This window comes from Rhyacophila brunnea, unplaced genomic scaffold, assembly GCF_057557595.1.
Source record: "Rhyacophila brunnea isolate RB1 unplaced genomic scaffold, BYU_Rbru_1.0 scaffold_3, whole genome shotgun sequence".
In the NCBI taxonomy this organism is placed as follows: Eukaryota; Metazoa; Arthropoda; class Insecta; order Trichoptera; family Rhyacophilidae; genus Rhyacophila; species Rhyacophila brunnea.
This window is the reverse complement of record NW_028232965.1, coordinates 36,781,793-36,800,519: the sequence shown is the minus strand read 5'-3', so window position 1 is coordinate 36,800,519 and position 18,727 is coordinate 36,781,793. Positions and strand designations below refer to the sequence as shown.

General features: G+C 33.3%; 2 protein-coding genes across 2 annotated transcripts; both read right to left on the bottom strand.

The window, feature by feature from the left end:
• Nucleotides 1-1,238: 1,238 nt before the first annotated feature.
• Sod2 (superoxide dismutase 2) lies at nt 1,239-8,779 on the bottom strand. Its single transcript, XM_085952892.1, has 5 exons — nt 8,628-8,779; nt 8,232-8,419; nt 5,012-5,150; nt 3,123-3,277; nt 1,239-2,226 (listed from the first exon to the last, which is right to left on the bottom strand). Exons 1-5 carry the CDS (start codon nt 8,660-8,662, stop codon nt 2,081-2,083), a joined length of 663 nt encoding a protein of 220 aa, XP_085809018.1. The 5' UTR covers nt 8,663-8,779; the 3' UTR covers nt 1,239-2,080.
• Nucleotides 8,780-10,969: 2,190 nt separating this feature from the next.
• LOC147068311 (glutathione S-transferase-like) lies at nt 10,970-17,596 on the bottom strand. The gene is made up of 4 exons (XM_085952891.1): nt 17,281-17,596; nt 14,991-15,158; nt 14,157-14,293; nt 10,970-11,240 (listed from the first exon to the last, which is right to left on the bottom strand). The coding sequence occupies exons 1-4, from the start codon at nt 17,420-17,422 to the stop codon at nt 11,073-11,075; spliced, it is 615 nt and encodes a 204-aa protein (XP_085809017.1). The 5' UTR covers nt 17,423-17,596; the 3' UTR covers nt 10,970-11,072.
• Between the last annotated feature and the right edge of the window lie 1,131 nt (nt 17,597-18,727).

Sequence of the window (18,727 nt, the reverse complement as noted above, 5' to 3'; positions counted from 1 at the left end):
ACATGGCAAAAACAGGTTCATTGACAAAATGATAATTTTGCAGGAGAGCAAAAGAAGAATAAATGATAGAAAAATGGGTTTAATTTATAATATATTATATTGATTTCTCATTTATTTTGAAATATAATAAATGTGAAAAAATGTAATAAAAACATATCCTATGTTAATTTTGTGTAGTTTTATACACAATGAGCTGATTTTTGCCTTGACAACACATTTTTCTCCCTTCATTTATGAAGCAAGGAAATCGTTTTCGCTAGTTTTAATGATTACCATTCTTGAGCACTTTCTCTGTTGAACAAATTGGCATTTAAATCTCAAAAATGATAAAAATGCAATGCGCCTAGTTTTACCATACACCCTTCATTAAATTTGTGAGTGAGTGCCTGAAGATACTGAAGGGCGAAATCCGGGTCACAATAAAACTACTCAAATAGAATAACTACAAAACTTAAATCAATTATTAAATTTAAATTCTGTCGATAGTATTCATTTTTTAATATTTCGGTCCAAGTAGGTATATACCTAATCAAATTAGAGTAAATCAAAGAGGTTGGATGCTGCTTTCAACCTCTTTGGAATAAAGTAATAATGTTATTAATCCTGGAAATTCATGTCATGTGTCCATCATCAGCACAACCCAATGTGGGTATTGGCCCCTTCCATAAAACTTCTTCCTGCCACAAGATTCCTCTACTCATTACTGCCTTAGTTTAAGGAATGCCGTCTCCTACACACTCTGACCACTACAATCTAGATCTCCCTCATTTTCTCTTCGTCTATTATACTATTGATGAGTTACAGTCGACGAAGAAATGTCACTCCACATTCACACGTAAAGCGATAGGGGGATCACTGTACAATGTATATAGTTCACAGCTGTACCTTCCTCGCATACAGGACCAAGACGGCCGACAGAACATTTGGATGAAACATATATACATACACCCCTCCATTAATGTTGATAAATAATGCTGACAGAAAGGAATTGAAACACCAAAAGTTTTATCATCAGATTCGGTGGACCTTCTTTCTTGTAGTTTATGAATATTGGTGATTTTATATTCAAATTTGACCATGTAATCAAATACTTTAAGCTGAGTGACATAAACTATATCCAGTGGCAAAGTGACACATTGAGATGCCAATTGTTTTCCAAAAAATCATAAAAGTCGTCTCTCTAATTATTATCCACTCTACTGTACAATACATACCAACTACTGATTAAAAGACATATTTAAATTGAAATAATTTTTTTCTTATTGTTTTTATTTCAAATTTTTCATGGTACAACTACTCATCAGATTTATAAATACAGTGAAACCCAAATTTTTGTTTTTGTTTTTGAAGGGACTGAAGGGGAATTAAAAAAATTAAATTATGCAAAAAAATGATTATCGTGCAATCATGTTAATAATAATAATTTATTTTAATTTTAATTTTTAATTCTAATTTAATGTTGAATACGTATTTCAGATAGAGATTGCGGGAAATAAAAATGTAAAACCGGGAATAAAATGCAGAAACTACAAGCAAATAGCGGGAAAATGTGAATTCCTAGCACAAAGCGACGAGGTTCCACTGTAGGTACATTGATGGTGTGAAATAATATAAGTATTCAATTCAATTTTGTCATTTTTTAAAAATAATATTTTACCTAAAGAAAGTAAAAAGTCATAAATTCATAAAAAATCTGTTTTACTGTTATAGATGAAATGGAGTTGAAAAAATGTAATTATACTACTTGTCTTTTAGCAACTATATTACAATTCTCAAACTCAATTCAATTTTTAAATGCTTAGCTTAATGAAAACCAGAAAATGCATTTTGATAAAATAAATATAAAAGAGGAAATATTATTAACAGGACAAGCAATAAAGCAAAATTCTTCAGAACCACAGCAGCTGTATATTGGTTGTCCACATTTCTCATAGATATTTATTAGAAATACATTTAACAAGCATTATTCTAATGCACACAGATCTTATTATAGTTCTCAGTCAATAAGATGTTTATAAACTAATAACAAAAATATAATATTAAAAAAAATTATCATTTGACAGTAGTAGTTTCGCTTCAATTATGCTTGAGCTTTCGCGAACCGTGCGGAAACGTCGACCCAATTGGCAACATCGAAGATACGCTTTACGTAATCAGCTCGTACATTTTTGTATTGCAGATAGTAAGCATGCTCCCAAACGTCAATTCCAAACAATGGCACAAGACCTGCAAAAATATATAATCATATTTTTAATATAATACTCATAATATAAAAACTCTCACCATTTTACATATGACAGCGTTTCCAAATGAATTCTGCAAGGTCAATTTAAGAGATCCTCAAAAAACACACATTAAAAATTTGGTCAAAGACAATATTTGGTCATTTTTACTATACACCTTGTGTACTTAACTGTCTTATAATCCAGAACCTATATATTACATCAACTTTAGGTATACCAAATCGAAACCATTTACTATTTTAATATTACGAAACGTCGCACAAACAGGTGTAATTTGTTACACTCCAGGAAAACCTCTCAGTATCAGTAAATGTAGCCGGAACGTGGTCACATACTTTATAATGTAAATCTTATCAATATTTTTATCAATATGCACATTTTAATTACTATTTTTTTATTTAATACTTGTTGGTCAGAGTGGGCCTCGAACCCATTTTTTTCACTTTCTGGATGAGTGCTGTCTATGTTAAGCTATTTAAAAAATGGAGCACTCACACAAAAAGTGAAAGATATTAGTTCAAGTCTCACTCTATCCAGCATTCTTTCTTTCATAGAATTATTTCTAAAAAGTATTTTTCTGATGTTTTTCATAATTATATGATGTACATTTTTAATCCTTTTATAAAAAAGTTTAACGTTATACAGCGGCTCAAGAAGAAAGAAAATATTACATATTACGCTCTATACTGAGGGTAAAGAAGACTTGGACTGAGTTAGCTGGACTAGAGATTTGAAGATGCTCTCCCAAAGTAATAACGTCCTGAACAGAGAAAGTCTCTACAGGAGTCCATGACCCGTCAACGGTCGTGGAGACGAAATCGATGATATATTCTTACATAATTATTGCCGCCATCTATAATATAATTCAAGTTAAATCACCTGTGGTTGCTTCAAGTGGGTCTTGGTTATTGCAAGTGGCAATCTGGAGACGTTTTGATTCCTTATTGAAGCCGAGCCAACCCCAACCGGAACCTTGAACAGCAATAGAACGATTCGCCAGGGTGTCTTTCATCTTTTCAAGTGATCCAAAATCTCTGTAAAAAAACATCAGTTGATTAATCTTTGTGGAAAATGGAATAAATTAACGATACATTTAATGTGACATTATTTTGTGTTGAAAAAGAAAACCTAAAATACAAGAACACTCATATTTAAACAGTGAACATTAAAAATTTCAAGCACTCACTATCCAACAAATATTTAAAAAAAAAAAAAAAAAAACAAAGTCCCATAACAAAATTGTTGTATGGATTTTTTGTCATTGAGCTTTTTTGTGGTTTCTGTAAGTATGCCGTCGCCGTGGTGACTTGTGAGTTTTTAGTCTCTTTATCACCTCCATCACTTCACCAAAAAGTATTTCATGTTCTTGCTCATCAACGTGTACGTTAACCATCTCAGCGTCCTTATTTGTATCTCTGTATAGGGCTTCACAATATTTGTTGTACCTTCCTGTAAATCTATTCGACTCCTTAAGAAATGTGCCATCTTCTTCCTCAATAACCCAGTTCATTTTCTTGAAATCTCCTGAATTCTTTCACTTTTTGGAATAGATACCGTGTTTCTATTATGGCAGCATGTATTTCGATATCTTCACACTTGTTTCTGAAGAAAAGATTCTTGGTCTGTCAACTGAGTCACTGAACAAGGCATTTTGTTATAAAGCATTTTTTCTATGCTCACAAAATTTCAAACTCCTTAATCTATAAATAAATGCGTTATGCGTTACAGGTGGTGTTGCTGAAAATCGCATTTATAAGTTTATTATTAGAGTTAAGAACATGGCCCCACAAGGGGGGGGCTGACAGGGCTCTAGCCTGGGGTCCCGGGTTCAGGAAGGGCCCGACGTGACGAGCTGACCAGATAAGTGAGATAAACACAGATCACAAATTTTGTAATAATAAAAAAAATCGCCTGCCTATTTTGATATGACATTAATAATTAAAACTATTTGGTTGTACGATGCAATTCTTCACTGTGTGCCCATACTCGACAACTCTATCATTCAAATGGTAACTCGTACATATTAAAAATATAAAAAATCACTAAAAATAAACCATTTGGATAACGCTACTGCAGCGCGTCACAATGACTTTACCCTTAGCGATAGGTAGGGGGGCCCGCCAAACATCCTAGCCTGGGGGCCCGCTTTAGGATGTGGGGGCCATGATTAAGAACATCATTGTGTTGGGGACATCCAAAAACACTACACAAAAATTCCAGTTGAAACCTTGACACTTGAACACTGAATTCAGGTTACAGTGTTCCATCACAATAATTCTTTTATTCCCAATTATGATGAAACAAAATCACATTTTTTTTCAAAAAAAGTTTATACATCTTTACTTCCTTCGCAGGAGGAAAACACACAACACAAACATAGATAGTTTCTCAGTTAGAGAATCCGTAGATCTATGAACATAATATTAAAATATCCATTTAAAGTCATTTTGCATTGGAGATTTCGCACCGTGAGTGTAAAACCAAGGCATCTGCAAATTTTTCAATTTCAAAATTAAATGCAAAACAACTGCAAAAGTCGTGAACTTGATAATGTAGAAGTGAAGTAACTCAAAGAACATGCAATATAATATAGATATAAACCAAATATTATGGTTTTATTTTTTGAAACTGTATTTCTCCTAACAAAACGAAGACTTCAAACCCTAATATATCCAAAATATGTCTTTTGCAGATGCCTTGGTTTTACACTCACGGTGCGATTTGTACTAAGCTCTGCATTCATATTATTAATGTATGAAATCAATTACCTTTCAATTGCAGCTTGTAATTCTTTTGAAGGGCTTCCGCCATTGGGTGATAGGTTTTGCCAGAAGATTGTGTGATTAATGTGGCCTCCTCCGTTGAAGCGCAGAGCAGGTCCCAAAGAAATAATGGTTGAGACATGAGCTATATAATTTGAAGAAAAGTTTACTGTACATATTATCATTTTATGAGAATGGGTATTGTTTAATTAATATAATAATAAATTCTATCGAAAACCTCGTAATAAAAAACATAATCAGCAATGAAAGAATTATTAATTTAGCAATACAGTAAAAAAAATAAAGTTATTAATAAATGTATCGTGTTTGATAAGTCTTAATAGGTTATCATATTTTATCTTCAGTCTTATAATTTATTTTCAATGTTTCAAGTTGAAATGTCAAGAATTATGATATTTCTTTCGCCATACAGATTATCCTAAAACAGCAGCAGCGAACCTTATTATGCTCAACATGCCAAAAAAATATTTGTAATAATGGGTGGCGAGCCAATGGTTAATATATATTTCAATAGTGATCCCATCCACATAAAATAATATGATGTTAATAGCAATAAAAAATGCAATGCTTCTTATGCTGCTACGACTTTCCATAAAATCACATATTTTTTATTCGTGTTTGTGCATATGTTACACCGAATGTGCGAAATTAACTATTACTACTACTAATGGGCTAAATTTTGGCTAATTCATGTAATAGTCAAGCCTGTTGCCTTATTCATGAATTAGGTAAATTTTCTACCGAGTACATGAATTCACCAGGGCATGGAATTCTTAAACTGTCAACATGACAGTAGAAAAAGTAAATTTAATACGGATGGTTTTATTAGTTATAATTGGACATAATATAATATTATTAGGTTAGGTTGGGTTGGGTTAGGTTAGGTTAGGTTAGGTTTTGAAATTCTGAATTATTCAACTGAATGTCCATTTTGAGGTTAGCTAACAAGTATCAACTATCAAAAACATACAATCGCCCATTGCACGATCGATACCCAAGCACGAATCAAATTGCGAAAATACCTTTTAATAAAATTCATCCGTTATCATATATAGTTCTAGTTTTTTTGCACATAGTAAATGGATATGAACGTCATTGTAGTTATTGATTGGTATATTTTTATATTATAATCAATGACATTTGACACATTTGGTTAGTTTGATTAGTTGCAAAAAACACTACCGGAGCGGAGCGTGACCACCTATTTTGACCATAGATAATATACGTACATTTTGACCAATCCACGAGCATTTCACACATTTAGTTTAGTTGCAAAAAATACCACAGTAGCGCTACTATCTAATTTGTCCAATGCATGAACAAGGCAGAAAAATTACTGCCGAATTCATGCACTCACCAGATATTTTGTCTAATTCATGAATAAGGCAACGGGCTTGCATTTTTCATGATTTAGGCAAAATATAGCCCATTTCATGTAATAGTCAATTTCGCACATTCGGCGTAACACATATACAAGTATGACCACCTACTCGTAAACATTGACAGATGAAAAACCATTTAAATCAAATGCTTGTTCATAATATAATGACGGCTGTTTGACCTGTTACGTCAAGAAACAGAGTTTTTTTGACTGTGTCAATTCATGGTGGAAATGCGTTGTATTATTAATTTAAATGAAATGCAATTTTATACTATCTACTAATTATTTCACTTTTATTAAATATTAACTTGACCGGTATCGTCCGCCTCAGAGGGACATTTTCGACTGGTTAGAAAAAAAGTTTAGTTAGAGTATCGCAAGTGTGATAATGACTAAACAATACTGTCCTTCTAAAAAATATACGGTTATAGTGCCGCAGATGACCATATGACCATTTTTTTTTTTTTTTTGGTGGAAATAGTTTTACTTAGAAATACCTTTTTCTGTTGGCGCAGATGCTTTTCGATCCAATAATTGTTAATTTATTTAATATACATATATAGAGACATGCGTCGTTCTCGAACGAACGAATCTTTTAAAACTAATCTTTAGCCAGCGAACAAATCGGTCCCGTGTCACCTGGCGCTTTTGTCGTTCGAGGCGAACGAGATTCGCGAGAGTGCGCACGCAGTATAGGAAGAAACGTGGGTGCGAAGGATACGCTGCCCGGCGAACGGAATATGTCGTTCGGGGCGAACGAGATTCGCGAGAGTGCGCGCGCAGTATAGGAAGAAACGTGGGTGCGAAGGATACGCTGCCCGGCGAACGGAATATGTCGTTCGGGGCGAACGAGATTCGCGAGAGTGCGCGCGCAGTATAGGAAGAAACGTGGGTGCGAAGGATACGCTGCCCGGCGAACGGAATATGTCGTTCGGGGCGAACGAGATTCGCGAGAGTGCGCGCGCAGTATAGGAAGAAACGTGGGTGCGAAGGATACGCTGCCCGGCGAACGGAATATGTCGTTCGGGGCGAACGAGATTCGCGAGAGTGCGCGCGCAGTATAGGAAGAAACGTGGGTGCGAAGGATACGCTGCCCGGCGAACGGAATATGTCGTTCGGGGCGAACGAGATTCGCGAGAGTGCGCGCGCAGTATAGGAAGAAACGTGGGTGCGAAGGACACGCTGCCAGGCGAACTGAATATTTCGTTCCGTTGAACTAGAGTGCGCGCGCAGTATTGGAAGAAACGTGTGGGGTGGCGACGAGATTCCGTAATTCGTACGCGCTAGTACTATACATTTTATTACAGCTACAAAAGACACAATTGACCTAATCTGTCCGAACAAATCACTATCCGTAATTAACCTATTCGGTCGGAGTCCTCATTAAGTGACTCATTTCCCATAGCTACATATATAGGTTGGGTTGATAAAGTTAGGCTAGGTTGGGTTTGGTCTAAAAAGAAAGTTATAAAAGGTCATGCGGTCATCTGCGGCATAAATGTTATAATGATGATGTCATATACAGCCCTTTCATGTGGCTTGCAGGTGGCACGCATGCCATAGGTTCGCCACCGCTGTCCTAAAAGAATATGAAGGAGCCTATAGGTATTGTGTCAAAATATGTTGTATTGTACAGCTACAGCAGGTTAGGATGTAAGATGGCGTGGTTCCACCAACAGACTCTTATAATTATTGCTAATAGACACTACAAATGAGCATGTCTATATTCATCAGATGGCTATCTGCAGAGCCTACACTAATGATATCTATATGATTGTTACAAAGAGCAGCAAAATTACTTTGTGATAGTGATTGGCTACTTACATTTACTTTGAGCTGCTGCTAATTTTTCTTCTGCAGCATTCAAATTTGCGACATATGTAGCATGATGTTTTGAATGATGGAGAGCCATTATTTCACCGGATATTACAGGCTCCAAGGCTTTCATCTCATAGGGTAAATCCGGCAGGGTATGTTTTTGCTTTCCAACGACATTGCTTAACGCCTTTTTACTGTAATAAAATATCATCACATTTAATTTAATTAATGAATCTGAACCAAAAACAATTGAACATCATCTTGTTTAAAGGTAAGAAGGTAAGTAGATACATCATGTATTATTTATTGTTAATAAATACATAAATAACCTAATACAGAATTCGTACACAACTTGAAGTTTCATAAAATTGGTAATAATAAGCACATAATTATAATACTCACGCGCTTAATAACACGGTAGAACGACAAGCAAGCATTGTTGTGTATATTATTCAACTAGAATAACACCGGCAGAATATAACCAACAACAAATTACGAAATCGGCGATATTTTCGACAACCAAGTCAATCAGCTGAGATAGTTTGTTGCGCAACACTCTTACGCATGCGTATTGGGTGTTTACTTGTTTGTCAATTTTTCCATGTGTTGCCATTTATATAAAACAATAAAACATAATAAGAAAAAAAAATATTGTTAATTTTCAACAAAAATTTAACCAGAGCATTCTATATATTTTCATCATTACTAATACCTTTTTCCACTCCTAAATTATGAGTTTTTACGATGTCTTATTGTAAACCATTCCCTCAACTCTCATTTGAGTAGGTAAAAAGGAAAAAGGCTTATCTCCATTTTTTTATAATTTTTAATTTAAACAATAGGTAGTCAAAATAGCTCATTGCAGTCTAATACATAATAAATCCTATAATGTATCTAAAACCCCTTCAGAACTTATTTTTATGCGCAAATCTCAATGTGTATATAAGTGATGGAGGGAAGCCCTTTTGTTTTTGATCTACTCATTTGGAGAATGGAAATAGTATGGAGGATTTATGAATATTACAAACCTCCATGCCCTGAATCCACATTAGTGGGTACCTACAGAAATTGATAGAAAAACCTCATGTGAATTTAACCCAACCGATGGAATTCGAATCCCGAACCTCCGGATCTAAAACAAAACTTAGATCGGCCATTGTGATTATATGCAAAGATGAGTAGACAATAATAATTAGTCATGACAAAATTTAATTTTCTTCAAATAATAGTAGGTAGTTAGCCTTAATTACTGGACATAAAATTTTATATCTACCTACTTGTACCAATTTTACTGTTGCTTCTCTATAAAATTTAACTTGGTCCTAGATAACACCCATTCCTCAAAGATTGACTTGAAGTGGCACTCTGCAGGTAATTACTCGTTGAAATAGGGTTTTTATTTAAAAAATGTTAATTATCAGTTTGAATGTAGCCAAATTTATTATATACTTACTCAGTTTTAAAGTGATTTTTTTTTTACAAACTAGGTAGGTACCTACCTAAATGTACATTTAGTTGATTGAAGTTTCTTGAATAAGAACAAAGATAGGGAGGGAAACCAATCCGGTTTAGACTACCGGGAAATTTTGTATTAGCTAATTCCGTAATGTTTTTAGTGTACCCAGTGAAATAAATTGATAAACTAGGAGAAGTTTATATGGATATATTACATAATATTATAAACTAAATTGTTTATGGCCGCCATCTTCAGCAACAGTTTTGATATTTTGGTATTATGTATGTATTGCATAAGCAATCATTGTAAATGTTTGCCTAACTGTCCTAAATTTAATAATGCTGGTTCGGTGTATTTGACTTCCTAATTGTATCCGTGTACATAATTTGACATGAGCTGTCTTATCACAAGCAGTTATAGCTACATGTTCACGATAATGTGAATGTTTTGGTATCAGTACAAGTCTGCAATATTTCATGTTTGAAATGTTCAATATAGGTATATACCACCCATTAATTCAAGAATTTGGGCAAGGGGTGGATGTGTCGGTGTACATTGAAGCTGAAAGTACGTTTACCAAATGTGTATGTTAAAAAATTAGCTAGTTTACTTGTTTTAAATTATATTACATAGGTTAAACAAATAATTTATTTATGAAAGCAATTTTTACATTTTATGAAGGTACAAAAAAATTAACAAAACCTAACAGGAGGTGCTACTGACTTCCACATGTACCCTATCTAAAACTTACTCCGGACCCCCGTACTTTACGGGTACATTCCCCGTACCCAGATAGTTCACACTGAATCTAGCGATAAACACCAGGCATGAAGCTATGAGAAAGGGTGCTCACCTAAAAATTATTGCCATAACTCACATTCAGAAGTGATTATCAAATGAAAGTAACCTAACAATCATAATTATTAGGATCATTAGTATTAGTTTGTTTCGTCCACGCCGTCATGTTTTTTTGACATGTCGCGTGAGAATATTAAAGCAAACATTGAATGTCTCAGATGGTTGCACTAATTTATGAGTACCATCAGTCTTCCATTCACACATACCTTACGTGTTGTAGAATGCAGAAAGGAGTGGGAGAAAGGGTCAACAGCTAAATCATCAGGGTCACAATCATTACTTTTTCTTCTTCGTCATGAGGTCCTGAAGAAAAAGTAATATTTCATTCCCTAAATAAATTGTATTTTTTTCGTTCCTGGTAGGGTCTGAACCCAGAAACCCCCTTATGTGCATGCCTGTTTTCACTATAAATTATAATAAAAACAAATAATAAGAAAAATCATATATTTTTAATGAATAATAATTATCACAATATTCCTTTAGTTATTCCATAAAGAAAACTCATGGTCTGATGATCCTGATCATTGTTATAATTAAAAATCACATTTTACTCGTTTGGAAATATATTCAGCCAGTTCTGGAGATGAAGTAATTTTGTCGTAAACACTTTTCAAATTATTGTGGCCATTAAAAATATCTAAACGGCATAGATAACTCAAATAATGTGATGCTCCAGTAAAATAGAAATCTGCCCATGTGAGCTGAAAACATAAACATATAATTAGATTATGAAGAAATACATAGCATAGACTAAGACAGTTAGTTTTGTAATCAATACCTACATTACAACCTCCCAATGGTGGATTATGGAACTAAAAGATGACTTACTATGTGATTAGTAATAGATATCAGTAATGTTGGAGGGAGGTAAGCGATGGGTGATCGCAAAAAAGGCACGTTCGGACAGTCATACTTACAAGATTTGATCGTGAATATTATTTCACCTTCAATATTTTACTGATAAATATTAAAAGTAACTACCGTCTTTTTTCACATGGGAAATATATAATAATTTTATTGGTACATTTATTCAAAATATTATTAAGGCGAAGTCTTCACTGAGCCTTTTTTAAAGAGGCACCTAGCGGAAAAATACGAAGCTTGCAATTTGAGACATTTTTTTGATAATTTACAATTTTAAATGTATTAATGAATAAATATGTATCTGAAAACATTAAAAATAAAAATATTTTTTATTTTAAGTCAAAGACAAACACACAATTGTAAAAAATGTAATAAAATGTGAATTTGTTCTATCGGTCCGCACCCTATTATTACATATATTTTATGGTCATATTTATTATTAAAATTTAGTTTATTAAGTTTTCTAAGCATCACCTAAGCGATTTTTGACAAATTCATAGTTTTAATATTTTTTATATCTACTTTAAAAAACATCGATTTTTATAAAATATATAAATGTGTATAACTTGAAATCCGTGAAGACTCGAGTGAAGACTTCGCCTTAAAGAAATATATTATTATATAAGTAGATATATTATTTACCTTTTAATTTTATTATTTATTTTAAATAACCACATCTGAGTATCAAACCAAATGCTTACAACAGAAGAACAAGACCGCCCTCGGCAGACAGTTATTTTTGCACAATTCTATATACGTTTGCTAACGGGCTAGTTTTTCCATACAATGCAGATTTTTTTATGACATCACTGCCATCTTCCATACATTTTTAACATGTCACTTATGCATATTGATCCGGATTCCATTAAGATTAGATAAATGTCACTATGCGTAACTACAATATGCCGATAAATAAATTTTTATTTGAATTATTTCTATCACTAAGCCCAATCTCTGTGTGAGATTCCAATCTCTTTGCACTAAACACATTTCTTAACAAGTCATACATATAAGGTAAATATTGATTATTAAATAATCATTTGCTATCGCCACTAGTATGTATAATGCAAATGCTAAATAATCGAGTCTTCACCACTTGTTACCACAGTGACGTCCGTTCTGTGGGAGTAGGCAGGTCATGCGTTGCTAAGGGGTGGCATATTATAACGGGTGGAAAATGAAGGAACAAATACAAATATAACAACATTTTAAAGCAGGGGCGGGAGGCGGTTTTCCATGAAGCATTAACAATCCTGGTAACCTATTCCGGTATCCTTATTTTTGTATTGTAATTAATAGCCAATTGGTGCTCATCGCACAAGAAAAATTTTCACAACTGGGCCTCAGACCTCTGCATATTTAAAAAGACCGCTGTTTGAGACTATATTTTGTGGAAATGCTCTAATGCTTAGCGGTTGATGATTGGTGACTAATAAAATTGCATTTTAATTCTGCCTTAGGGCGGCACTTTGACTAGGGATCTCATTGGGCTACCAACATGAATCAACTACCGTTTGAATTTGGATCTAAGCTTATCACAGTATAAAAAAATATTGAATGATAGGTATGCTAAATGTTAACATGTATCACCATTACTCAGTGGACAGCATACACTTTTAAATCATTTAAGTAAAATTGACTATACCCAAGGATATTGAAAACCTCTGTCTATAGAAGGAGCCAAAATGTATGAAATCAAAGCAAAAAAAGAACCAGAGCTACAAGTGAATTCGCAATGCAGGTTTATTTTTAGAGAACTTCACACTACTGCTATGACATTTATTTGCCAATTTGCAGTGCGTATAAAAATATTCAGTTTGCATAATCCTGTAAAATTTATGTAAAGCCCTTAGACTATAGATACATATAGACGCCACCCGTTGCATTGCTAAATGAAGCCGCGTGCCTTGCGTTTGGTTTGTGAGCGAGCGAACGCATTCGTCTACAAATGTTCGAGACCTTAGACCATTTCGCTAGTGCTCGCCCAAAGTGCTCGCACTAGACGCTCAGAATTAAAATGTAATTTTCTATTTTTTTACGTTATATAGTATTTTTAAGCGGTCAAAATGCAACCATTAGATAAAGATATCCATAATTTAAGTTATTTTAAAGAAACACTAGGTCACTGATATTAAAATATATAATAAAATACAAAGAAATTATCACGAACATGTATCAACTTACTTATGAAACGTAATACCATCTTCTTGCTTATCAGTACGGCTACCACATTTTAAGACAACACACAGAACCATCTTTTCTACTTAATTAACCAAAAATATTTACCACTGACTTTATGTTTAACACAAAAAATATCAATTTTAGCAACACGAGCTCGCAAGTTATCGACGCTATGTGAAGCGTTTCGCCCCGATTTGATGGCGATACTTTTGGAAACTGGCTTGTAGCTAGTAGACCTTTTATCTTACTCTAGCGCGTGTCGCAGAGATTGTAAGGGTGCCGAATACTTTCTCACTCGCACTCATGCATCGTTTTTGTTCAGGCCTTGGTAAAGCCCTTTATAACTGCTCTCGAGTAAGCAATCACAATGAACATAAAAAATGGCCGCCCTATTGTGTGAACATAAAGATCGAAATAGCATCTGAACGATGTTAATTCGTTTACCAACTAATTTCATAACAGAAATAACGTATAAGGCTCCTCTTTATAGTCCAAGTTCTTTAGCTGTATCATCCTTCGGTAATAATTAATGATTATATAATACCAGTCAAGACAACACATCGTAAACTTACTTTCTCGCATGCCAAATGTCCTCCCTTAACGATCGAATCCAGATTATTAAGACAGAAAGGTATGGCATTACTTTTAAATTCTTGATATTTCTTTTCATTCTCATGAGGATCAGATATTTCACGAAGAGTGCGCATCTCTGGAAGATAAATTTGAGGATAAAAATATTAATACCAAAATAAACAATCATTGTAATATTTTGTACCGTAAAGTGGTTTTCAAGCTTTTTCATTTCACAGTGCTCTTAGAGCGAAATGCATAGTCATACTTAGGTGAGTAAGTTAAAAAGTTAGACACCTAATTTACGCCACAAAAATAGATGACATAATTGGGATTATAGTGCGAAATATTAGCCATATGTTATTATTATATTCTTATTATAATGTCTCAGTGGAAGTGAGGAAACATGCTACGAATTTATTATTTTTAATTAAACTATTTATTTTATTAAATGAATGTTTAATTTTTAATCCAATGTACATCCATACAATGGATCCACGTTCACGTCCCTCTGTTTACCAATATTTTTATAACAGATATCTAGGTATGTTTCTGAGGTGTTCCAAATCACGTGTTTATTACTTTTATCAGAGCATTGGATATAAAGGAAGAGCAGTTGAAATGTTGTCACCACATAAAGAAAACAGTCACCAAACTATACGTATATATTATTGTGATTGTGCATCATTGCATTGAATTAAAGAGTGTTTGGAATCATTTTATTTTTTTCGAAAAAGTTGTAGCGTCCCTGGGCATTAATCCCTGGGGTACCTGACGCTCAGTTATGAAAGACACTTTAAATACCTTTGTACTACCATTTAAAAAAAATAGCTTACTCATAATCAAATCATAAATTATATCCACTACAACGTCAATTTGACTGGCTTCCTTATAATTCTGGCCATTCAGGTTATACTTGTTTCCAAGGTATCTACATATTGCCTTGCTTTGGTATAAAGCAACTCCGTCAATCTCCAACAAAGGCAGTTGTCCAAACTGGAAAGCTAAAATTAATATTCACAAAGATCCAATTAAATAAATGAAAAAGGACTCATCTCTATTATTTTAAATCATGTAGGTCTACAAAAAGTTTTTTTTATATAATGCGGGTAGGTACATATCTAGCAGTGGTGAAGGGTGGAGGTAGGCTGTTAAGATCCGACATAAATAGTGTACACTAAACTTTGTCAGTCACACTTATTTGTTTTCATTAAACTAATAATACAAATTGCAGATAGTGCTGGTTAGTTTTTTAAAAATTAATTAAACCCTGCCTAAGCAAAACCATATTAGTTTAGGTATGATATCAACAATCCAACAAAAATATTGCCCACTTTTTCAGTCATGTTTCTGTACAATTAAGAATATAAATTAGATTGTGTTGGTTAGTTTTTTTTAAATTCATTAAGACCTGTCTAAACCAAACCGTAAGAGATTAAAAATATTTTGTAGATAAGCGAATATTTTTTTATTATTCTATTATGGGCTGGTTTACGCAGGATTTAATTGATTTCTAAATACTAACCAACAGTATTTGCAATTTGTAGTCTTAGTTCAATGAAAACAAATACGTATGACTGACAAAGTTTAGTGTGTACTATTTGTGTTGAATCTTAACAGCATACCTCTGCCCTTCGCCGCTAATATCTAAATTCAACATTAAATTTATTTATTTTACATATAATAAACATGACAACTTATAAATTCAAAGCGTTAATGATATGACATAAAGTAATTGTTAACAATTTTGAAATAAATTATATATATATATATATATATATAATTATATATTATAAAAATAATATGAGTAGGTACATAATAAAATAATAGAAACAAAAATACATGGAAGCACAGTGACCTAGGTTGGTAGACCCTATCTTGAAAACTTATAAAATAATGTCCACCTAAATTCACCCTCACGTAAGTAGAATATATCAATATCCGAAGCGATTCGATTAAACATAGTTATTGCCCTCCCAATTGGCATTACTAATGGCAGTTCTGCACCTTAGGAGAACAAACAACAGATGCCCTCGATTTCTAAGATAATTTATCAGAGACACACAGGTCAATACCAATAGGAAATAGGAAAAAAAATATAGCTAAATAAAGATCCCTTCTAAACTTTAAGCTACAGTATGTAAGCAAACCTAAGAGAAAGTCGCTCGGATAGAGCCACAGATAATATCCATACAGCCGAAATTAAAGGGGTCTCAAAAATTAGTATGTGTATAATTAAATATATGTAAATAATGTAGAATAAGTAAAGTCAGCACAACAGCGCATTTGAGAAGGTTAAAAATTCTGGAGTCATCCATTAACAGTGAGAGTAAACTAAAAATTAAAAATAAAAGAATAATTGTGCTAGGCAACAAAATGTCACTTTGCTGTAACGAAACATCTGCTGTTCCAAGATATTGAGCTGGCATTTGAAATGCATTTGTACAAAATACTAATAAGACTGGTTGCCATGTATAGCTCGGAGACCAAGTGTATGACGAAAAACATGGAAAGAGTGTTGGGCCCATTTGAGCGTAATGTGCTGTGCGGTATTTTTGGACCCACCAATGACACACAGTTGGGGGGGTGAGACGGACACACAATTACGCTTTGTACAGTCCACCAAACTGGGTCACCTTAGATGGATGTGTCATATACACAATACACAGGATAGATGAATCACGCATGACATGGAAACTGACATTTGGAAACCCGGGTGGTAAACGAAAACCCGGCCGACCTCGTACAAGATGGAGGAATAGTGTCGAGTTGGATTTAAAGACCTTGGTCGTCCTAAACCGGAGGAAAGTGACTTTAGACAGACCTGGGTGGAGGCAGATGCTGGAGGAGGCCAATACCCAGATAAGGTTGTAATGCTAGGAAGAAGATAAAGTAATTGGCTACCTATTACTTTCTTTTTTAGAACTATGGAAAATTAAACCCTTTCAAGATGTAAGTACTAAAAGAATAGTTACTATAATATTATATAAAGCATTCTAAAAAGCTATAACCATTATCTTACTATATTTTACCCCACTTAGGTTTCATAAAGAAAGTTTAAAATATTTTAAGATTCTATAATAATTATTATCTCTGCTAGGAAAAGTTATAAAAAGTTTTACTTACAAGATTTTGCATCTTGCCACTCTTTGCCATGTCTATCCATTATACGTTTGTCGACAAAAGGAACACACTTATAAGCCAATATAAGTCGTATAGGTTCACCAAGAGCCCAAAAATTGAAATAAGTTAGTTTACAGAGTGACATTTTGATTTTTTAGTTTATAGCTAATTAAAAAGATGAAAATACAACTGGGTTGTGTCGATTTAAAATACGAATAGTGAAGATATTATCATCGATGAATATCAGAATGACTGAAATGTTCTCTAAAATGTATAATTGGCATAGATATGTATACAGGCCATACGTCTACACAACACTGATAATAATTTTGTTTTATGAAGAATTTTGATTTGACTGTTTGTTATCTTAATAATGATACCCTATGGGTCCTTATCTCATAATGGAAGTTTTAAATTTTCTCTGAAGAAACAAGATAATTTTTGATGTACGTACCTCCTGTTTGTCTTTGGTAGGTACCTACCGAACACAATGTATCTTTTAATATTTTCATTAAATTCATCTTAGGTAGATATTATAATATAAATAGGACATAGGTGTTGAAAGGGATGCCTTTAAGTTTCAAAATCAAATAAATTTTATCTTAAATTTATTTAGAAGATTTCTTCTTTGTTTTACCATATTATCCACTGTGGATAGACCATTCTTGTAAATTCTACTATTATTAATAGAATGATTGTTGGCCATTTACATTCAGCCCTTGTTCATAATTTGTGAAAAGTGTAGAGGAAATGGAAAATTTTGAAAATTACATTTAAAGCTACAACAAATATTTTAATTGTTATTGTTGAAAACACATCTCGTGAATTTTTGTATTCAGCTACAGTTCGGACACTGACCAAAAATTTCTGTTTTTATCATTGAAAATTCCTAATGAAAAAAATTATAATAAAAGTGTATAAAGCGGATTCTGATGTGCATTTAGTAACAAATAACAATGCGCAGTGATGGTAGAGTGGTGTCAGGTATAATGGGTAGAGTATACACTTCATAACTTTTCACTTTTTTCAACATTGATACGCCTCTTTGCCTGATTACCTCGCATAAAATTTGATCAAAAGATATTCACTTCCATTAGTACCTATTAATAAATAAATATATGGATACTTTATTTTAAAAAAATATGTTTAGTAATTACATCATTGTCACCCGAGTGCAAAGAGCCGAAGTGCAAATTATGAAACTTGTACTCTAAATACCAACTTACAGGGTGGTAATGAGAATGGTTTGGTTTATAAATGATTTTATAATATTTTACACACATATACAATATAAATTTTAATTATATTCACAGTTAATGTACCGTATGTTACGGCATACAATTATTATACTATGATGCAGCAATCGAATAATATTTGCGCTGAAATGAAAAGAGTAGAGCCAAAGAAAAACGAGTTTTGGAGATCTCTGTATGTAAACTACTGCTTCTCT